Below are 24,274 nucleotides of genomic sequence, written 5' to 3'. Positions count from 1 at the left end.
TAGTATCTTAGGTGCTGAAAGAATCTGACTAGGGCATATCAGCCTAAAAAGTGTTATAAAATATGAGGATTTACTCATCTATCTGCACAGATAAACAATTTTTATATCAAGCACAAGCGTAGAGTTTAGGGGAAGAATTTGACTGGTAATTGCTAAATCACCAGAGGCTCACTAGTTTCTTAGGAGTACTCTTCCCTCTCACAGCAACCTGTCCCCCTTTCCTGGGGCCCTCTCCTAACCCACTAGTTTTTCTGACTTGTTGACTGTCTCCTTCCAGGAGAGAGTGTCAGCCATACTACTAATAGTCCAGGACACGCTCAGACTTTGCGTGAGACACCTGTCTATGTCCCCAGGCACCTGGCCAAGGGAAGCTCCATGGAGCCAAAGTTAACAACTGGTCCAGAAAACATATAATGTCATGGTCTGTGAATTTCTAAAATGCACAGTGAAAGCTTTGTGACATCATGCAAAGGCAAAGGAGTGTAGAGGAACATGTTCTTGGCTTTGAGTCAGGAAAATGTAGGTTCAAATCTCAGCTCTTTCCCTTCCTACCTAAATGTGTAACCTTGGGCATCTGTGAAATGGGAATAGCAATGAGCACTATAGTGAAAAAAAAAATGGACTCAGCCTTTTGTGGATGCTCAGTAAAATAGCTCCTTCTCCCACTACTCCTTTGTCCTTGAGAGCTTAAAGATACATGACTTAAGGATTCAAAGGGGAGCCAAAAAATGACTAAAGGGTTAGAAAATAAGATCTAAGAAAAACGGATGAAGAAATGATAAACATTTAGTCTGGAAAAGAGAAGGTTTAGTCTGGACAGAGAGGACAGTGGATAACTGTGGCTACCATTTGTAAGCACCCATTACCTCGCTTGGAATTTAATATTATTTATGTTGAATCCTCAGAACAACCCTCTGAGGAATATGCTTATGACCCTCATCTTACAAGTGAGGAAACTGAGATTTTATAGCTTGCCCAAGATCATACAGCTAAATGGAGAAGTGGAGATTCAAACTTAGGCCTGATTCTGCCCTAGCTTAAGAGTATATAGGAGATATAATGGAGATGGCATGGGCGAGATGGGCTTAAAGAGGAGCAGGAGGGAGACAGGGCAGATGGCTATCAGCCACTGGTATCCAGGACAGGCAGAGGCCAGAGAAGACAACTGCAGAATCTCTTTCCTTGGGCGGGACTCATCAGAAAGGGAATCTCCAGGCCCTAGCTGCCCTATGTGTGGGCTTGCCTGAAGGCAAGAGAGACTCCACATTCCCTGGGTACAAATGGGCCTGTGGGCACCAGTCTGGCGACTGGTCTCCTGGGGCCACACGGGTAAGGCCTGAGCATGCCTGCCCCTCCTCACTGGAGGGGGCTCAATGGCTGGGCACAATTGGGTCTATCCCTCTACTTTTTTCTATACTTTCTATTGTTATTTCAGAGATTCTCTTATTCCCAAGAATTTATATAAAACTAAATAAAAATATTAAATGTGGAAATGGAATTTTTTTAGTGTTAATTTCTGAACCTCCCAGTTTTCTTACCTACAAAACAGGTTTGATAATTCCTACAATTCTGGGGAAATGCCCTATGGTTGTTAGCCTCTTCAAACCATCTCAGTTCTCACTTTCATGCAACCTCAGCTCTGGTCTAGGAAGGTACCAAAAGCAGGAAGAGATTTACTACCTCCCACTCTGCTTCTGGAGAAGGACACCATGCTTGGTAAAGTAGACGGTCAGTGAAAAAGAGGATGACCCTCAAGGAGATGGATTGACATAGTGGCTGCAACAATGGGCTCAAGCATAGCAACAATTGTGAGGATGGCGCAGAACCCGGCAGTGTTTTGTTCTGTTGTGCACAGAGTTGCTATGAGTTGGAACCAACTTGATGGCACCTAACAACAACAACACTCTGCTTCTACTTTGAGTAGAAGTCAAGGCTTTAGGTTTCTACACATGATTATTCACATTGCTGAGGAGCAGTCACTGGAGCTTAATCTCATGCCATTTTCTCTATGAAGCTGTAGTGTTCTTTCCCATCTCAACAATTTTGAGGCAACTAAACCAGAGTTTCTCCCCCACCCCCACTTTATTTTCTTTTGTGGGAGACATAGAAAAGGATAGCTCAATAGAAGTAGGCCCTGTGTTGTGACTCTCACAGACAGAGGCCTACCACTCTTACGGGTCATAATTATTTTTTTAATTAATTTTTATTGTGCTTTAAGTGAAAGTTTACAAATCAGGTCAGTCTCTCATACAAAAACTTACATACACCTTGCTATACACTCCTAATTGCTCTCCCTCTAATAAGACAGCACAGTACTTCCCTTCACACTCTCTCTTCGTGTCCATTCGGGTAGCTTCTGGCCCCCTCTGCACTCTCATCTCCCCTCCAGACAGGAGATGCTAACATAGTCTCATGTGACCACTTGATCAAAGAAGCTTGTTCTTTACCAGTATCATTTTCCATCCTCTATTCCAGTCCAATCCCTGTCTGAAGAGTTGGCTTTGGGAATGGTTCCTGCCCTGGGCTAACAGAAGGTCTGGGATCCATGGCCTGCAGGGCTCCTCCAGTACGGGTCATAATTTTCAGCAATAAACTTTTTTTTTTTGACAAGCAGTCCAAAAAGTTCACTAAAAAACTGCATCTAGATTTAACTTTGACTGAGAACCTTATGTTTAGTCCGTTATTTCTAAAATCTGTACTTAATTTTGAACCCCTGGACTTAAATTGACTTCTAACACAGATACACCTTCTAAGTGAATCTAAGCAGAAACTACCAGCCCCACATCCATCTCCTCCGAAGACAACGTAGAAAAACAAAAAGCCAAACTGAGAAAGGAAGGGCTACGGTTTAATATTGTCCAGCGAATGTCTCTTGGCATCAGAATGCTGTCACTTCCCGCAGTTCCAGCCCTCGACTGTGGTCCACTCTAAGTAAATGAATTCCTCTGCTGAAACTTGCACACAATAAGGAGACTGTGTCACCAACAGCCAAGGAAGTCAAGGGTCCTGATCCATCCAGACACAAGGTGAAAATGCAGGCTGGGGGTAAGGGGAAACCAGCAGGTTAGGCCAAGAGTGCAATACCAGGAAGTGCAATGTCTTCATGGGAAATTCGAGGAAGTAAAATATGTGCTGTACATATCTTACTCATTTAAAAAAGGCACTTCTCGCTTCAGAGAAAAACATTCCAGTTGGGAAGTCAGAACTTGGGTCAATCCCAAAGCTTCAACTGTGAGAATGACACATGTACCAAGCAGGACACTGAACACCTAGAAGGATGTTCAGACAATTGGGGCCTCACCTGCTAAGGACATGTTAAAAAGTTGCCCTCAGCTACCTGCCTAGAGAACAAAGAAGGCAGAGGCTGAGGAAAACAGATAAAGGTGCTGATCATCAGCGGCTGGTTTCCTGGAGAGCCATCTTTGAGGGCTTCCAGCTGATTCAGCCTCCCTCCACCCTCATCTCAGAGGCTGCTCTTTTAAGAACCACAAGTCAGCAGGTGGGCCTTCATTTATGCCACCTAGTCAGGTCAGTACTTTCAGACCTTGTTTTCCCTGGTCTCAGTTTAGGATCATTAAATCTAAAATGTCTGCTCACTCCACTTCCCACATCTGTTGCACTGTTGCAACTGGAGAAGGCAACTCTAGGTGAGGGTACAGCAGGGCTGGCCTTACTGTGAACGCCTGCCTCATGCCACAGCTGTTTGTAGAGTGCTGCTAGACATGATCCCATGTTTTCTCTGAGGGGGCTACCCTCTCTCCCCCTGCTGGGAGCTGAGTTTCTGGAAGATTGATGTGGGAGGGATTTGGTTTGAAGTTCTCTAACTGCAGGCTAGTCCTGTCCCGGGGGAATTCTGTGGTCAGGAAAGAATAGCATGGAGGCAGTGGGGATGCTGGTAAATCAGCATTCTGGAAGGAAACCAAATAAACTCTGATTTGTAGCATTTGCCAATTTTCATGGTGTAAATACTTCCACCATGACCAGATTTCAAGATACCAACAATTTAAGCAATTTAAACACTAGCTTATAAAATTCCTGAACATTTAACAATTGATGGATTGAAGCCAGCTCCAGGATACCACTGCATTGAGGACTCTAGGGAGCTGTGTTCCATAAAACATCTTTTTTCCTTTGGTGCTTTGAAGTATCATGACCTTACTGTGATCTTAGACCTTAATTTCAGAGTCAAAACAGGAGATAATCCTTCTGAGGTTATCCTCACTCCACCTCATCCCCACCAAGAGCTGATGCTCACATCTTAGTCCCTGAAAAACCAATTCAAAAGTGGCAATTCTTGTCCCCTTTTCCAGACATTTTGAGCATCACAAGTTAAAGGTGGATGAGTAATTTCAGGTTGAAAGAATGCTTGAGCTCTCAGAAATGAGTCTATACAACATGGTACAGGGGGATACATGGTGATGGCTTCTAGTCAGGGGTTGAACAGAGAGATTCTGGCACCTTGGTGTCATCCCTTAACCACTAGAGGATCGGACAGTGGCAGGACATGGGTGGCTTTGTATATCCTAAGCAATAGAAAGGTTTTAAGGAAGCCTTTAGGACTTCATGTGTCTTCTCAGAAGCACTGACCGCAGGCTCCTTACCTCCAGTATCTTGATTCCAAATCTTCACCTTGCAGTCATGTGATGAGGTAGCAATTATAGGCATCAAGCCCAACGCTCTTGGTAGAAAGACACATGATGCAACTGTCTGGAAATGCCCCACATATTCACATATTCTGTTGCGCATCTGCCTTAGGTCCCACAACTGCAAAGACAGTAGGGAACAGTTCACAAATAACATATTCCTCTAGCTTCATACCTGTTTCATTTTTATTAATATCCATCTCTCTACCTTCCCCTGATCCACCATTCCCTCCACTTACCTATTCATCTAGTTGCCCCTTATCTTCATTCATAGACCCAACCATCTATCCACCCAGTGATTATACTAAGGATCAATTATGTCTCCAACAGCCCTGGTTGAGGATGCGATAGAAGAGTTGCTGTCTTCCTCATGGTTAGGGAAGTGAAAGCTCAAGTCCTACAGCATGATGGGACAGTATGGGGTTGTCTGCTTTCCATGACGACTCAGTTGTTGTCTTATGGCATCTGTGGGTCCTGTGGGAACCTAATAGTTACGAGCACCTTCTCATAAGTACATTCGAGTGTAAATATTCTGATTTAATGCCTGGATGCTGAGCCTTGATACATGAAGACAGGTGTCTACAATAAGGTAGGTGACGGTCCCCCAGCTCCATTCTTGTTGATACAGATCAGATCACATCTGAAGAATAATGTTCAGGGAGAAGAGCAAACTGAATTGTGTCCAAGAAATAATGAAGTCACGGGAAACAATGTCATCCAAGGAACAGCTGTAGGAACTAGAAATGCTTAGCTTGGAGAATTGAAGCTACATTAGTAGCTTGGGGATTCTACTCCATGGTCTATCACTTACTAGGGTTGTGGTCTTGGGCAAGAAATTTGAACTTGCCATGCCTCTATTTCCTCCTCTATAAAATGGGAATTATAATAGTAACTAACTCGCAGAGTAGTTTTAAGGATTAAATGAGATAATGCATGTAAAGTGTTTAGCCCAGTGCCTGCCACATAATAAATGTTCGATAAATGGGAGCTATATTCTATATAATGCCTGGAAACCCTGCTGGTGTAGTGGTTAAGTGTTATGTTCAAATCCACCAGGTGTTCCTTGGACACTCTATGGGGCAGGTCTACCCTGTCCTATAGGGTTGCTATGAGTTGGAATCGGTGCCATGGGTTGTTTTTTTTTTTTAATTCTATTTGGATATGTAACTGACATCTACAATTAGTAATCTAAGGTACTTTGAAGGAGCCTAGGCAATCTACCTCACAATTAGATGCAAGTAAGGTATATGGGTAAGGGATGGGATAGACCCTAGACCAGCGGTGAAGCTCCAAAATTTCCTAGAGAGCTTGAACTCCTTTATTGTGACCACATGTATATGGAATACATGTACAGTGGGAATTCATTTGACTCTTCAAACACCCCCTTCTCTTTCCAGGCTCTGCAGGGAGTAGGGGCAGCAGATCAGTTTTATGTTTAGCTCCTCCCTGTCTTGACTCTTATGACATCTTTCCTACCACCAATTCAGAGAGGTCTAGGCTAATAGATCCTTCTCTAAAAGACAGGGTGTCAAACCAGTTCATTCTGGTTCAAAGCCCTGCTGAGAATTTGCATTTCCACCCCTGATATACGGAATCAGAATCTACAGATTAAAAGATCCCCAGGTGATTCTTATATATAACTTTCTGGGAACTTGTTAGAAATGCAAATTCTCAGCAGGGGTTTGAACCCAAAGGACCTGGCTCGAAGCCCTGCTAAAAGAAGCATCTGGAACTCAAAGGATAATTTACAGTATGCATTTGGAACAGGCCTGAGCCATTATTACCAAAGCCTGCCTATGTAGCCCAGCTACTGGCATGAGGCCAGAGTAAGTAATTTGTTTATCAGCAACCAGATACCTGGATCCCACACAATCTCTTACCGTGGCGTCACAGCCTTCCCCTCCAAAACCACTGCTGCAGGAGATAAACTTGTGTCCATCCTCACTGACTTCACAGTAGGTCTGAATGTGCTGTTTCGCAGGAAACATATGAGCTACATGCAATCCCCGACTGTCCCATAATCTGAAAGATATTACAGCAGGAAATGAGTTTGTTGTAAATGTGTCTGAATAGACAGCCCAATAACATAAAAGTCTTGGCTCTTTCCTGCTTAGGCAAATCAGAATGGAATGTTGTGATTTACCTAAAAACAGCAATATGAACCAGATAAACATGAGACCCAAAGCTGGCAGGAAGTAATGAAATTGAATGACGTCTAAGTTCTTTCCACTTTAGGATCTAGTTAAGAGGAATGTAGACCAAGTTTTTGTTTTTTTTTTTAAATAATTTTTATTGTGCTTTAAGGGAAAGTTTACAAATCAAGTCACTCTGTCACATATAAGCTTATATACACCTTACTCCATACTCCCACTTACTCTCCCCCTAATGAATCAGCCCGCTCCCTCCTTCCAGTCTCTCCTTTCGTTTGACTGTTTTGCCAGTTTCTAACCCTCTCTACCCTCCCATCTCCCCTCCAGACAGGAGATGCCAACACAGTCTCAAGTGTCCACCTGATACAAGTAGCTCACTCTTCATCAGCGTCTCTCTCCAACCTATTGTCCAGTCCCTTCCATGTCTGATGAGTTGTCTTCGGGAATGGTTCCTGTCCTGGGCCAACAGAAGGTTTGGGGACCATGACCGCCGGGATTCTTCTAGTCTCAGTCAGACCATTAAGTCTGGTTTTTTTATGAGAATTTGGGGTCTGCATCCCACTGTTCTCCTGCTCCCTCAGGGGTTCTCTGTTGTGCTCCCTGTGAGGGCAGTCATCAGTTGTGGCCGGGCACTATCTAGTTCTTCTGGTCTCAGGATGATGTAAGTCTCTAGTTCATGTGGCCCTTTCTGTCTCTTGGGCTCTTAGTTATCGTGTGACCTTGGTGTTCTTCATTCTCCTTTGATCCAGGTGGGTTGAGACCAATTCATGCATCTTAGATGGCTACTTGTTAGCATTTAAGACCCCAGACGCCACACTTCTAAGTGGGATGCAGAATGTTTTCATAATAGAATTTATTTTGCCAATTGACTTAGAAGTCCCCTTAAGCCATAGTCCCCAAACCTCCACCCTTGCTCCGCTGACCTTCGAAGCATTCAGTTTATCCCGGAAACTTCTTTGCTTTTGGTCCAGTCCAGTTGAGCTGACCTTCCCTATATTGAGTATTGTCCTGCCCTTCACCTAAAGTAGTTCTTATCTACTAACTAATCAGTAAATAACCCTCTCCCACCCTCTCTCCCCCCCTCGTAACCACAAAAGAATGTGTTCTTCTCAGTTTACACTATTTCTCAAGATCTTATAATAGTGGTCTTATACAATATTTGTCCTTTTGCATCTGACTAATTTCACTCAGCATAATGCCTTCCAGGTTCCTCCATGTTATGAAATGTTTCAGTTTCGTCACTGTTCTTTATCGATGCGTAGTATTCCATTGTGTGAATATACCATAATTTATTTAACCATTCATCTGTTGATGGACACCTTGGTTGCTTCCAGCTTTTTGCTGTTGTAAACAGTGCTGCAATAAACATGGGTGTGCATATATCTGTTTGTGTAAAGGCTCTTATTTCTCTAGGGTATATTCCGAGGAGTGGGATTTCTGGGTTGTATGGTAGTTCTATTTCTAGCTTTTTAAGAAAACGCCAGATACATTTCCAAAGTGGTTGTACCATTTTACATTCCCACCAGCAGTGTATAAGAGTTCCAATCTCTCCGCAGCCTCTCCAACATTTATTATTTTGTGTTTTTTGGATTAATGCCAGCCTTGTTGGAGATGGAATTTCATCGTAGTTTTAATTTGCATTTCTCTAATGGCTAATGATCGAGAGCATTTTCTCATGTATCTGTTAGCTGCCTGAATATCTTCTTTAGTTAAGTGCGTGTTCATATCCTTTGCCCACTTCTTGATTGGGTTGTTTGTCTTTTTGTGGTTGTGTTTTAACAGAATCATATAGATTTTAGAGATCAGCCACTGGTCGGAGATGTTACAGCTGAAAATTTCTTCCCAATCTGTAGGTTGTCTTTTTACTCTTTTGGTGAAGTCTTTAGATGAGCATAGGTGTTTGATTTTTAGGAGCTCCCAGTTATCTGGTTTCTCTTCGTCATTTTTGGTAATGTTTTGTATTCTGTTTATGCCTTGTATTAGGGTTCCTAACGTTGTCCCTATTTTTTCTTCCATGATCTTCACCGTTTTAGTCTTTACGTTTAGGTCTTTGATCCACTTGTAGTAAGTTTTTGTGCATGGTGTGAGGTATGGGTCCTGTTTCATTTTTTTTGCAAATGGATATCCAGTTATGCCAGCACCATTTGTTAAAAAGACTATCTTTTCCCCAATTAACTGACACTGGGCCTTTGTCAAATATCAGCTGCTCATATGTGGATGGATTTATATCTGGGTTCTCAATTCTGTTCCATTGTAGACCAAGTGTTTTAATTGTGCAAATTAATTTGTTAATTTAGTCCTTTGGGGCACTGCTTTCAACAGATGAAAAAAAGAAAGATGCTTATGAACTGAGGAACACTCATCATTCCAGAATCAGATACAAAAGATACAGGCCTTGGACAACTGGCGAGGGGTCCAATGGCAAGTGTTTTGTTTTATCCTTCTCATTTTTATCTCTTTATCTCATTCTCACCACTTTCTAAGTTGAGCCTCTTCTGAGATCCAGAGTTCCTGGTCATGCTCTGTAGTCTAAGGACTATTTATTTCACTTGATTCTCCTGATGCTGATTCTGACCCTGCTTCCCCAGGGAGGGGTTCACCTGAGGGCTGAATGATTGATAACCAGACGAGCAGCCGCTGAGCAGGGGTAGCAAGGAGAGTCAGGCAGTTTGAAGGGGGTGGACTAGCACATGACCAATCCTGAGGTTAATCTGAACAAAGCCACACAGTGGGGGCTGGTAGAGTCAGCTGCTTTGAAACCACCAAGAACAGAGGCTTTCCCTTGACCTCTGGGTTTCCAACTTCTTCCCAGACAATCCATGGGTCCAGATCAGAAAAGCCCCAGCACCAGAGAAGAGTAGAGGGGCAGAAGGCTCTGTGAAGCACCCAGCAATGTGGAGAAGCAGGGTGAGAAGAGCTCATAAGCATGGGATCCACACACCTTCACCAGAAACACTGTCACTGCTGTCCAGTAAACCTACCTAATGGTTTTATCTTCAGAGGTCTGTAAGATATATGGTTCTCTGGGGACCCAGCACAGGTGAGTGACCTGGAAGAAACACACTTTTTCAAAAGGTCTTCATATTAAGTTATATAATTATGTATGAAATGCCTGTAAACTGGGCCAAATAGCATGTCAACACCTCAAGGATTCTGAACTAGTAAATTTGACTTAGAGGGATTTTATGCTTTGCAGATACCCACCAGTCGTGCTCCACCTATGTCTCCCAGGTTATCAGCAGCAACAGTAGCAGCTGGGTCAGTTGAAAGCGCCAAAATGTGTGCAAGTGTGCTCTTTGAGTGCCTGAAACTCCAGCCATGTGGTAGAGAACTGCTAGCCTGGTGGCAGCTCGGGAGATCACTGCCCTGAGGTGAGAACACCAAAATGCTAAGGTCTCCACAGGTTTAGAAAGAGTATATTTATCCTGAACCTGCAGCCCCCTGCTGGGCAAGACATAAAAAAGTTTTCAAAAACAACATGACAGGATTGTCTTCCCTTACAACCTCCACAAGTACGGAGGACACAGGGCAAGCATATTTGGCCATTGTCAGTTGTCTTTAAAATTAGAAAAGATGAACATAACTGAAGTTTGACGACTACTAAAGGAACATCTACCATAAGTCAGACATAACAATGAGTGTTTCACATACATTGTCTCATTTTATCCTCTGAAGAACCTTGCGAAGATACTAAAACTCTTAAGAGTTTAAGTAACTTTTGAACCCAGGTATGTCTGACCCCAAAGGCTATGTTGTTTATATACTAGTCTACTACTAGAATGTGACTGCTCTTCAAAAGCAGAACAAATTATACATAAAAGCAAAAAGCAATGTTTATTTCTCTGCATGATGTTACATGTACAGAACACAAAATAAGCATAGCTGTGAGCCAAGGATGGTGTCCTAGGTCACTAACCCTGCTTTTTCCATGTCTGGCCCATAGAAAAAATGCAATAGCTTTATTTTGAAGGAACAAATGAAAAGACCCTTTTAAAATCCAGGGTAAACTAGTGGAATTGTTCTCTGGAGCAGGAGACCTAAAGAGACCATTTGATCCAATAATCCCAGGGGGCCAGGGTCCCACAGAGAGTTAGGGGTGAGTAGGAATTAGAATCCAAGCCTCTACTGCCTGGCTGTGGGTATCCTGATCTCTCTCCCTGGTCCTTTCCCCCATGCTCTCTCCTGCTGCCCTGCTCTGTACAAGTTTGAGTTCGTACCAGGTTTCTGGAGACAGATGCTCTCTCCACACACTGTCCAGTTCCTACGTCCCACAGAAGCAAGGTGTTGTCCCGAGAGCCAGTGCATAGCTGTGTGGAGTCTTTGGAGACAATGGGAGAAGACAGCCCATGAGATGGGCTTGAATAGGGCTTTTCAGAAAGTACAAAGGGAGAGATTTGTTTTACTTTACCTGGACTCACAGCCAATCCAGTGACCACCATGGCATGGCCTGAGAACTGCTGCCTTGGTTGTAAGGAACCATGTAAGTCCCACATCATGACCATCCTGTCACGAGAGGCGCTGAAGAACTGGTTCGATTTGGGAATACAGGCTACCTGCTCAGGGAAAAATCCCAAAGAAAGACCTCTGGTGTGCTTACTTGATTGGACTTCAGAACAGGGAAGGAATGGGTTACATAACTCTCTCCCACACACGGTTTTTAAAAGAGTAATACCTAAATTTGAAAAGATAACAAGGCCAGTTTCAATTTCCACCTCTCCATGTTAAGCTACCCTTTCCCATTTAAGAGCAGAACTCCTCCCTGTCCTTCAAGGTCAGGAGTCCCATATACGGTTAAGCACGAGACTGCTAACCGAAAAGCTGGCAATTCAAACCCAACCAGAGGCACCTTGGAGGGCAGGACTGGTGATCTGCTTCCAGAAGGTCACAGCCTTGAAAAGCCCATGGAGCAGTTCTACTCTGCATACATGGAGTTGCCATGAGTCGGAAGAGACTCAATGACAACACCAAACTTCAAGGTAAGGTTAAAAGTTCACCTCCTCCATAAAGCCCCCTCAGATCACCTCGCCTCATAGGAATCTCTCCCCTGTTTGATCTATAGAATTTTCTGTTTGTGTGACCTCCCCCGCCCCTTGGCATTTTATCATCATCACACCCAAAGCTGGTACAGTGTTACAGTCTCACATGTTGTTGTCAGGTGCCATCAAGTCAGTTTTGACTCATAGCGACTCTATGTACAACAGAATGAAAAACTGCCAGTCCTGAGCCATCCTCACAATCATTGCTATGTTTGAGCCCACTGTTACAACCACTGTGTCAATCCATCTCGTTGAGGATCTTCCTCTTTTTCACTGACTCTCTATCTTACCAAGTATGATGTCCTTCTCCAAGTCTCATATACTTTGTATTATTAACATAACTATCTTATATAATCTCTTACTTTATGTAGTAATGTTATTTACTTTATACTATTTTTAAAGAGATATTATTCTTTTTTATATTTATTTTTAACCACATAAAGATCCATTTACTTCTACTTTAGTGGAAATAGATGCTGGATATTTGGATCTACTGAAATGATCCTGGTTTTCTCTTTTTGACCAATTAATACAGAAAATTACATTTACCAATTTCCTAATATTGAGCCATTTCTACGTCCCTCAAATAAAGCTCAGTTAGTCATGATATGCTATTCTTTTAGCAAAAAGTTAGATTCCTTTTGCTAGTATTTCATTTAAAATTTTTATAACAATACATACTGAAGCAGACTGCAAGTAGTGCACCCATTATCCATGTGTTGGCAATGTGCTCAGCTATAAAATGAAATGTTCCAGCCCCCTGAAGACAGAGGTGGTCAATGAGATGCAAGGGGAATGATACTTATGGGAAACTTAGAAGGAGCTGGAAGGTACAACCTTTTGCTCTTGCCGCTTCCTTCTTCCTGCTCTCTTGAGATCAGATACGACTGGAGCTGCGGCAGCCATCTCAGGGCTATGAGGCGACTTTGAAGAAGGAAGCTGAGCACTAGTAATGGTAGATAAGACAGAAGGACTCTGGCTTCCTCATAGCCATGGAACCGCCTTGCGAGCTTTCTACTTGTTTAAGCCATTGTTATTTTGGCTTTCTGTTATCTGAAGCTGTATCTAACTCCACCTAATATAGATATTCGTAAGTCTGTTGGGTAGTTTTCATTATATGCTTTGTCACATTTTGCTATCAATTTTATATTGACTTTATAAAAAGAAATGAGATCTCCCTTTTCTCTATACCCTGGAACAGTTTAAATGGCATCAGAATTATTGATTTTTGCTTATTTGAAATAATTTCCTTTGAAACCACCAGGGCTAAATACTCTTATGTCAGGTGACTGTTATACTCTTGATCAATTTAAAGTGAGTCTTTTTGTCCCATTTAATGATTTTTGCTTTGAATGCATTCAGTTTGATGTTAATATCACAACTCCTGCTTTCTGTTTGCACTTGTCTGATATATATTTGTTCAACTTTTTTTTTTTGGTCAACTTTTTATTTTTAATCTTTAAGTTGCTTTGCATTAGATATGTCTCTTTTAAACAATGTGTAGTTGGATTTAGTTTTTACCTAGTCTAAGAGTACCTTCCTTTTAATAATGACTTTATCCGCTGGTGGCACAGTGGTTAAGAGCTCAGCTGCTAACCCAAAGGTCCGCAGTTTGAATCCACCAGCCACTCCTTAGAAACCCTATGGGGCAGTTCTACTCTGTCCTGTAGGGTTCTTATGAGTTGGAATTGACTTGACGGCAATGGGTTTTGTTTTTGTTTTTTTAATTGTTATCATAGATATGTTTGGTCTTGTTTCTGTCATTTTATTGTCTTTTTTAAAAATATTTTGTTATGTTTTCATAGTCTTTTTCTGTTAGATTTGTATATTTTGTTTTTAGAACTTTTTCTTCCCTACATTTATATTTTTTAATTATAAAATATATATTCTAAATTCTTCTAATTGTATTTATATACATGTACTAATATCCTTAAGCCCATATTCTCAATTTATCAACTTCAGAAAGAATACAGTATATATACAGACTCTCATGAAAAGTGAAAAAAAAAGCACAATTATATTAATTCTGTTTTCTCTCACATTTTTGTAGGTATTTTCTTGAACTTCTGTCTCAGTCTATTACCATACTATTAATATTTTTGCATTATATATCTTTTTTTAAAAGAATTATAATAATTACATCATTTCATAGCCGTGATTTTGCAATTCTTTAGACATACTTCTGTGTTTAACTGGATTCATGGCTCATATCATGAATTCTTTATTTGAAACTTCTTTAATATTCATTAGCTGGGTTACATCTTCAAGAATTTTATTGAGGAAGGCTTTGCATATGTTGGTATTTTACATATTTAAGAATGTCTTTCTATTGCCTTTCCACTAGAATGACACTGGCTACATAAAGGATTCTTGGAGCACATTCTTTTCTTACCATTTTGCAGACAGTGCTCCACTGTCCTATGGCATCTGGTGCTGCTGAGAAGAAATTTGAAGCTAAACTAATTTTTCTTTTACATTTTAGTGACCTTCCTCTTCTGCCAGGATGCTTTTAAAATTCTCTCTTTATTCTCAAAGTTTGGTAATTTCATCTGGATATGTATCAGTATTGATTACTTAATTTTCCTGGTCCTCAACTAGCCCCTTATGCTCTTTTATGTTCAAGTTTTCCTTTATCTGAGTATGTTTATTTCTATTTTATCTTTTTTACATGTTTTGTGATGAATTTGTTTTATTCTTTTGTAGAAACACCAATTTATGGATTACATTGTCTGTATCCTGTATCTATCATGTTTGTGCCAATCATTTTCATCTCTTTGCTATTTTCAATTCATTCCATACGATTAGCCTGCCCTGCATGTCACCAATTCTTTTCTCAGCATAATGATTTTACATCTTACTGTTTATAATGTAATTTTAATTGCTAATAGCATTTTTCCTCAAATTTTCTTCTTCTTTCTTCCAGATAATTCTTCTATTATCTTACTGTCTTAGACTGGATTCTGTAGAGGAACAAAACCAGTGAAGTATATATATGTAAGTACATATCAAGAGAAATTTTATTTCAAGGAAATGGCTCACGAAGTTATGGAGACTGGCAAGTCCCAAATCTATGGGTCAGGTGTCAGGCTTGAGGCTTCTCTTGACTCACATGGTTGCAGGGGCTGACGAACCCAAAGCTGGCAGTTCAGATGGTAGGCTCCTGGCTCACGGGGTTGTGGGAGCTGGTGAATCCCAAAATCTGCAGGTCAGGCAGCAGGCTGCTGGCTCACATCCCAAGAACTGGAGGTCAGGTGATGATGAGTTGGATACAGGACTGAAAGAGCTTTGCCAGAACATCCATATATACTGGATGCAGGCCATACACCCAAGGAAACTCCCTTATATCAGATCACAAAATGGAGGATAATTACATAATACTGAGAATCATGGCTATCATGGATTGAACTGAGTCCCCCCAAAATATCTGTCAACTTGGCTAGGTCATGATATCCAGTAGTGTATGATTATCTACCATTTTGTCATCTGATGTGATTTCCCTATGTGCTGTAAATCCTAGCACTATGATGTAATGAAATGGATTAGTGGCAGTTATATTGATGAGATCTACAAGATTAGATAGTGTCTTAAGCCAATCTCTTTTGAGATATAAAAGAGAGAAACGAGCAGAGACACAGGGACCTCATACCACCAAGAAAGCAGTGCTGGGAGCACAGCGTGTCCTTTGGACCTGGGGTTCCTGTGCAGAGAAGCTCCTAGTTCAGGGGAAGGTTGATGACAAGGATCTTTCTCCAGAGCTGACAGAGACAGAAAGCCTTCCCCTGGAGCTGACACCCTGAATTTGGACTTCTAGCCTACTAGACTGTGAGAAAATAAATTTTTCTTTGTTAAAGCCATCCACTTGTGGTATTTCTGTTATAGCTGCACTAAATGACTAAGACAGAATTTGGTACCAAGAGTGGGATGCTGCCCTAACAGATACCTAAAATGTGGAAGCAGTTTTGAAACTGGGTGGATAAAGACTCAGAAGGAAGTGAGAAGAACTGTTAACTCCAGAGAAGGCGAGGCGGAGCCAAGATGGCGGAATAGACAGACGCTTCTGTTGAGCCCTCTTTACAACAAAGACCGGAAAATACAAGTGAAATGAGTATATTTGTGACAAGCTGGGAGCCCTGAGTATCAATGGCAAGCTTAGACAAGGAACTGAGGGGCAGGGGAAGGAAGAGACCGTTCAGAAGCGGAGAGGAGTTGCCGGACCTCAGTCACAGGGAGCCCTCAGGCACCATTCCCGGAGTGGCGGCGGCAGTGGTGGCGGTGGGCTGGTCCTAGCGTTTGGCCGCAGTTTCCTCAGGGAGAAGCAGCCAGCCGCACAGCCCACTCACACCTCCGGAACCTGAGCAGAAGGGCGCTCTCAGCAAAAGCTAAGTACTTGTGTATATTTTACCGCCCCTCCCACACCCCCAAGCCAGCTTCAGCGGCTGAATCCCTGGGCCTGAAATAGACCCTGGTGAGCACCTGGAACCGTCCTCCTGGCCTTGGGGAAGGAAAAAATTTCTAACTGGGGGGAAAAGATAATTTGCTAGTTCCATTAACTAGGGGAGCTCAGGACAGAAGCGGCTCCTGTCCAGGCATAAACTGCCCGTGGACCTTGAGCACCTTTACCTTCTGCATGGACCTGTGTGGGCCTATTCTGGGAGAATAGGCCCTTGTTGGCAAACTCCAACCATTTCAGCGGTGCGGTGGAGAGGTGGGTGTTTGACGTTTGACATTGCCTTGCCTACTAAACAAGGTCCTCACCTACCCACAACAGGGACTGGTGGACCTAAGGACTGGTGGCCTCACTTGGGTCGCCCAGCCACTCGTGACAGGGGCCCAGGGATAATGGGTACCTCCCAGTCCTTACACCAAAATCTTTGGGTGCCCATGGTCCCTCTGCAGAGCCCACCCACCAGCACGCTCTAGGGAACAGAGACGCGTTTTCCTCAGAGACACTTGGGGGTCAGTTCTCAGCCCCCTGCCTTGTTCAGAGTGTGACCCCCTGCTGCAATCAGATACCAGTATATACGCCAATCACCCCTGCCCCTCTATGACTGTAGAACAGAGCCTGTACCACATACTTGATATCAGCTACCTGGAAACCTGAGCTGAATTCATACAAGAAAACTGAATGGACTCCTAGACTGATATACCTGATAACAGCTCTAGCCAGCTAAACTGGTGACAGGACACCAGAGCTCCAAAGGCGAAAATAATCAAGCTAGCTCACTCAAGCAACCCATAGGGGTATACCAAAACAAAACACCAGAGAAGGCACAGATGGTGAGAAACAGCAGCAGAGGACTGGCAGCAGCAGTGAACCAGCAGCAGCAGAACCAAGAGACCAGTGCCAGACAGCACTGCAGCCAACCCATGCAGCAAGAGAGCTGAGTGCCTGTGCGCAGAAGGCTTCCTGGCAGCGTGGAGTGCCTCCAGGCACTTATAGGTGGAGCTACAGAGCTTTGGGACATTTCCCCAGCAGGGCAGATGTGGGTGTGAGGCCCGAGGGCTAAGAGGCCAAGAAACTAGGAAGCAGAAGCTGAAGAGACAAGGAACACAGGAAGCCGAGCTGCCTCAGTCTCAAAGGTATGGCCTCGACCTTTGGGGTTTCAAAGGGCAGAGCCATGGCCTCTGATGTTTCTAAGGGTGGAGTCGCAACTCAGAGGGACTAGCAGAATGTGCATCTAAAGCCAAGGGAGCAGAGTTGTGGTCCCAGTGGGCCTGGAAGGCAGAGCTGAAGCCCAGGGCCAAGGAGCTTTCCACTCAGGATCCTGAGAGTGTGGCCAATACCTAGTGTCTGGAGGGCAGGGGCATTGTATGAATGATCTCGGAGAATAGAGGACTGTTTTCAAAGCATTGAGGGCTAATGTAATATGTTCTGCTCACTTGCTTGATACCTGTTATGCCTTCTTTCCCTCCAACTCCTCCTATTTGTAATGGAAATCTCTAGCTTGTACCTGTTCTGCCACTGTACTTGGGAAGCAGAAAACTTGTGTTCTAGATTTCACAGATGAAGAGGAATTTTTGGATTTGGGACTTGGAGTTGATTTAAGACTTTTGCTATAATATGATGGGGTGAATATGTTTTACATGTGGCAAGGACACGAGTTTTGGGGGGCCAAAGGGTAGAATGTCATGGATTGATTGTGTCCCCCTAAAATGTGTGCCAACTTGGTTAGGCCATGATTCCCAGTATTGTGTGGATGTCCTTCATTCTGTCATTATAATTTTATGTTAAAGAGGATTAGGGTGGGATTGTAACACCCTTACTAAGGTTGCATCCCTAATCCAATGTTAATAGATTTTCCCTAGAGTGTGGCCTGCACCACTTTTTATCTTACAAAAGATAAAAGGAAAAGGAAGCAAGCAGAGCATTGGGGACTTCATACCACCAAGAAAGCAATGCTGGGAGCAGAGCTCGTCCTTTGGACCTGGGGTTACTGCATGGAGAAGCTCCTAGTCCAGGGGAAGATTGATGACAAGAACCTTCCTCCAGAGCCAAAGACAGAGTGAGTCTTCCCCAGAGCTGATGCCCTGAATTTGGACTTCTAGCCTACTATAAAATACTGTGAGAAAATAAATTTCTCTTTGTTAAAGCCATCCACTTGTGGTATTTCTGTTATAGCAGCACTAGATGACTAAGACAATGGCCTGGCCAAGGAGACATATAACATTAACCATCACACTTTTATGATTTTTTTGTTTCATAGAGTACTTGTTCTCTTAATTTATAGAACATAGAAAACTCTAATCAAAATATTTTTTTCTTTCTTGAGTAATTCTTCCTTTAAAGTGTATTTTCTTCTGTCTTTATCTTGTTATGTGTGTATCCTTTTTTCTCTCTCTCTTTTTTATTGTGGTGAAAATACACACAATGTGTGTATCGTTTTTAAAAAATGTCTGTAGCCATATAGGTCTTACATTGGATCCTTTCTACCAATTATATTCATAGTTTCATCTTTGAATGGGGGCAAGTTCTGTTGTACTGATATATGCCCAAGAGTAATATACATATGTTATAAAGAAGATAAATTCTTCTTCACTCTCCTTCCTGTTAGCCCAGCGCCTATTACAACTTGAGCTGTAGTGCTGAATATTGACAGTTGATTATTTTGATTATTTCTGTTTGAGATGAACAGGAAAAGAAGGAGCAAGCTGGGGGCAGCCTCAATTTTGTTATATTGTCTGGTTTTATAGGTAACTGACCTATTTTTTAGTCCTCATCTTTTTAAATAAAGAACTGTTGAGAAGGCTGTTCAGGACTAGTTATGTTTTAGTGAAATCTGTTCTCTGCCAAAAACCTGGGTAGATGTGCACTGGAACCTACTGTTCTCTCAGTCTGATTCAAAATGCAATGTATCTGGCAGGTTCTTACCATACACTTTTAATGGGATTGTGGCTGATGCCTAGTTTCATTATAGATGAGTTTGCATCTTAACTTTTTGTTCATTTAGGTGTATTTCTGAAAAGGGAAGGAGTTAAATGAATTGACATTCTCTATAATTTTTGCTAGAAGTTCACACTACTCTGTAATGATATTTAACAAATTAATTTTTATTTAACTTTTGTTGGCTTTTTTCCTCCATAACTAGACTAGAAGGTTCCTGAGCACAGGGATTTTATCATTCTTCAAGCTACATTTTTTCTACACATTTTTTCTATACATGTCACTTGTTAAGTTAGGATAGGTCAAAGAGAGCAATTCTCTATTCAGCTTTTCTCTATTTACCACCTAAGCTAATCAGCGACTTAAAAAAAAAAAAAAAAAGGTCCAACATATCTGTATAAAGAGCTAAGTGAATGGTTTACTTTTCTTTTCCTAAAATGGGGCTTTATAATATCAAATGAAGCCTTTTTATTTTTCCTTAAGACTGGACATTCACTTGCTCTTACTAGGTAGAGCTATTTGATACACCTTTATTCAGTTTCAAACTCCTCCATAATAATAACTTTGACAATTACCTTGGTGATTTCACGTTCGTGTCCTTTGAACCTTTTCACCACATTTCCAGTTTTCCAGTTATAGGCCACAACTATCTGCAGAGAGTCATTAAAATATTTTAGTTCAACCACTCAAAGATAACAAGGCTTTATTTCATTCCCCACCATAATTTTTCCCAACTAATGCCCCCTCTGTCAAGGTAATTGCTTAAAGCATTAGGGTTTTATTGTTCTGTCCTTCCTCGTGTTCCCCTACTCTGAGTTTCTTTCCTTTCCTCCTGATGGTTCCTCTGTCTCTCCTCAAGACTCTGGGCCACTCCTCTAAGCCTAACTGATGGATCTGGGATAACACTCTGCACAAGGAATTGATTCAGGTTGAGGTTCTGGTTGTAGATGCTAAGGGAGAATTCTATGTGGGATCAGATTTTTTTTTCCCCCTAATTGTATTATGGTTCTTTAAATTTCAAAAACACTCATCCATAATCCCAATAGCCAGAAAGAATAATAAAAAAAAAAAAAGTAACTGTTGAAAATTTCAATTTCCTAGCCTTTTTCCAGGTGTATGCTTTTGTTTAAAGTTGAGAAATCCAATTTTTTTTTTTTTACTTAATGTTTTATTGTAAACATTTCTTCCCCTAAATTGGATTTTAAAAACATTGCTCTGGCCTACCAATGCCATCGAGTCAATTCCAACTCATAGCGACTCTACAGAACACAACTGCCCCACAGGGTTTCCAAGTCGCTATGAGTCAGAATCAACTCGATGGCAATGGGTTTAATCTTTACAGGAGCAAAATGCCACCTCTTTCTCCCACAGGGCAGCTGGTGGGTTCAAATAGCCAACCTCTTGGCAGCTGAGTGCTTAGCCACTGTGCCATCAGGGCTCCAATTTCCTAACCTGCAATATAGAGAGGATAATCTTTGCCCTATCTACCCCTCACAGATGTGTGCAAGGATCATCTAAACAAAATTTCATATATCTAAGATGATATAGATTTTAAGACAAAAATGTTGCAAATGAAACACTGATATCATGCTTTATCATCAATTTATAGATGCATCCTGATTTCAGAGGTGTTAAAATGTGAAAAGATGTGCATCTTAGAATCTATGAAATACAGTTTGCAAATGGAATTTGAAGATTCTAAAAAGCTATTGGAAATGGGAGGAATTATTATTCACTCTAAGAAGAATCAGCATTTTTGCTACCAATATCCTAGCTGTAAGCACCATGATAGATCCAAATATGAGGGAGAGAAAGCAACCAGATTCAAAGTGACAATGGGAGGGAGGACAAAAGATAGAAGGAATCACGATACATCCTGGTGTAGAGATTTTAGCAAGAGAAGGGCATAAAGACTAGACAAGGAGGTGCCTCTCACTAACAATAGCTCCTGTGTCTGTCAGAAGGTGTAAAAGTAGGTTGGCCAGAACAATAATACTTGCCATTCGTAGAAAGCATGTGGGTAGCCTAGCAGTGTTCCGGTTCTGTCATTTACAACTGCCCTGTAAGGCTGGATTATCCCCATAAAGCAGATAAGGAGACTGAAGTGCAAAAAAAAATTAAAAGACTTTCCCAAAGTAATAAAAGTGGCAGGTCAGGAATTGAAACCTAATCTAACTCTAAAGTCCATATTCTTATACTAATCAACACTGCTGCCAGAAATGTATAACCTGGTGCAGTGCAATTAATTACTTAATATGGCCCTTCTAGCCACAGTCTTTGTGACTCACACATAATGATTGAGTGGGACTATGCAAATAAGGTATATGGAACCCTAATGAAGGCATTGGTCAGTTTTGTCATCCTGCTAGGCTTAAAATAAGCCACTCCAGAGGTGGGAGGAGAGGATCTCACCACCACCACGAAGAAAAGGTGGGAGCAGAGCACATCCTTTGGACCTGGAATTCCTGTACTGAGACCCTCCTAGATACAGAAGACAGAGAGAGAGAGCTGTAACACAGAAGATGGCAAGACGGTGAGAGGAAATGGCAGAGAAATGGTGGCGGCAGAGGAGACTGCGCATTGGGCTTCCCTGCCCAAGGAGTGAGAAAGCTGACTGCCTTTGGGCAGGAGGCTTCCTGGTGGAGTGCGGTGCCTCAAGGCACTTGGTGGAGACCCATAGAGCCAGAACTGAGTGCCTTCAGGGTAAGGCTTACTGGAGGAGTGGGGTGCTTCAGGGCACTTACCTGCAGAGTTAAAAGAGCTTTGTAAAACTTGCCCAAGCAGGGCAGAGGCCAGGCTGAGAAGTCAAGGGCCAGAGAGAGACCTGCCTGCAGGCATGGCTGAGAAGAGGCCATCCTGATTGAAGAACTGTATCCTGAGCGTTCTTGAACCTGAACTGTAACCTGTTACTTATAAACCCCATAACTGTGAGTGTAGTCTGTGAGTTGTGTGGCCATTACAATGAATTATTGAACGCAGCAGAGGAGTAGAGAGTGCCTGCGAAGGACGCCTGGTGTCAGAATTGGTAAAGATGGTGGAGAGAGGAAGCAGTCTGACCTCCGCCTGATAGAAATCAGCCTTGGGCTGTCGATCTTGATACTCCTTCCTTCATGTGAAATTAGGAGAGGTCAGATGCCTCAGCCATCACACCATTTTTACACCTGGACTTCCTTACAAAATTGCTTCTCTTCCTTGTGATAACTTGGTTCCCAGGGAAGCCCTGCAAACTCTACCTTATCTTTTCCTCCAGAGACACAAAGTTCTGAGTTCAGAGCAGCAACAGCAGAGACGGTATCCACATGGGCTGGGCTATACTCTTGAAAGGTTTTAGTTTGAATCCTCTCTTCTGTAATTCCATCAGGCCTGCTAAAGGGAAGACAGAAAATGAGAGACCTGATGGTATGGGGGGAGTGGAAGAGGAAGAAGAGTATGGGCTAAGGTAGCAAGTTCAGATGGGAAAGTAGAAAAAGAAGACCCACTGACATTGCCAACAATGTTATTACTTACTCTTAACATTTTCAGAATGACCAAATATTTGGAATCTAATAAAGGTGAATCCTGAAGGTAAGAAGTCAACAGTCTTTACTCACACTAGAGATTATTCCCAAAGATGTCGGTCCCCTCCCCGTGTGGGTGCAGACACAAGCTAATAAGGCTGTTTTGGATCAACAGAGAACAGATCAAGCTGACAGTTCAGGGAAGGTCATCAACACTCACTTTGGGCCTTCTCTTTCTTTAGTGGAAAGTTTAGTGGGGCATGATAAGGCTTGGGACCTCAGGGTAGAAGTGCTATACCTGTATTTATAAGTGCTGTGTTTGAGTTTGCTTTGCAACTTCCCCATCACGGCCCAGAACCTACACAAAACCTGAGGAGGAGCTTGTTCAGCTGGCACCTGAGTGGCAGCATCCCTTGCGGCTGCTGGAAGTTGTGGTCCCTATTAAAAAGAAGTAGGCACATATTTGTTAGGCACAATAATGGTACAGTAATTATGTTAGTGGGTTTCATTATGTTAAAAATAAATCCTTTTAGGTGGAAACAACCTTAAAGTCCATCAACAAATAACTGGATAAACAAAGTGTGGTGTATATATATATACATATATCTATACACACACACACACACATATACATACAATTAAGTATTACTCAGACATAAAACCAAAAAACCAAACCAAACTTATTGCCGTCGAGTTGATTTCGACACATAGCAACTCTATAGGACAGAGTAGAACTGCCCCACAGGGTTTCCAAGGAGCGCCTGGTGGATATGAGCTATCCACCTTTTGGTTGGCAGCTGTAGCTCTTAACCAGTATGCCACCAGGGTTTCCAGACATAGAGGAATGAAATCCTGATACATGCTACCACACGGAAGAACCTTGAAAACATTACGCTGAGTGAAGTCAATCAATCACAAAAGGACAAATATTGTATGCTCTCACTCATGAAATATCTAGAATAGGCAACTATATAGAGACTAAAGTTTATTAGTAGTTACCGGGGGTGGCGGAGGGGCGTAAGTCATTATTTAGGAAGCACTGAGTTTCTGTTTATGGTGATGGAAAATTTGGCAACAGATACTGTTGATGGTTGTATAACATGATTGATGTCATTAAATTGTACATGTGAAAATGTTAAATTGGCAAATGTGTATAGTTTTACACTTTAAAAAATAAAAATAAATCCTTTCAGTAATTAAGGTAACTGAATTGTACACATAAAACTGGTTGAAAAGGCAATGTTTCGTTATATATATTTTATCATGAATAAGAGTTCCAAAACGGAGTTGTTCAAAGTAAAATGGCCAGCCTAGGTTGACTTCAGACTCCATTTTAAACTTCTGCCTTCTTCCTAGCAGCTGTTAACCTTGAGCAAACTTAATTTTGCAACTAAGAAAATGTTTTTCCCTGCAGTTAAGCTAAGGGCGTGGAAACATAGTTTTTAAAGACAGGGTCTTGCCACAAGCCCCTTATCAGAAATGACCTGTACAAGCAACTGTTAGGGAATGCTTGCTAAGGATGCTATCTTGGCAAAACTTTCTTAAAAACGAATGACCTGTGATTGTT

At 42.0% G+C, this 24,274-nt stretch overlaps 1 protein-coding gene across 1 annotated transcript; it reads right to left on the bottom strand.

Moving 5' to 3' along the window:
- Positions 1 to 1,674: 1,674 nt before the first annotated feature.
- Positions 1,675 to 23,117, bottom strand: WDR31 (WD repeat domain 31). Its single transcript, XM_064291580.1, is given in 9 exon segments — positions 1,675 to 3,039; positions 4,602 to 4,764; positions 6,524 to 6,665; positions 9,775 to 9,842; positions 11,011 to 11,346; positions 19,786 to 19,860; positions 22,444 to 22,576; positions 23,006 to 23,093; positions 23,096 to 23,117. Coding segments are annotated over 9 exon segments (1,188 nt in total). The 3' UTR covers positions 1,675 to 2,878.
- Positions 23,118 to 24,274: the final 1,157 nt, after the last annotated feature.

Source organism: Loxodonta africana, chromosome 9 (assembly GCF_030014295.1).
Source record: "Loxodonta africana isolate mLoxAfr1 chromosome 9, mLoxAfr1.hap2, whole genome shotgun sequence".
NCBI lineage: Eukaryota > Metazoa > Chordata > Mammalia > Proboscidea > Elephantidae > Loxodonta > Loxodonta africana.
This window is presented reverse-complemented; position numbering and strand designations above follow the sequence as displayed.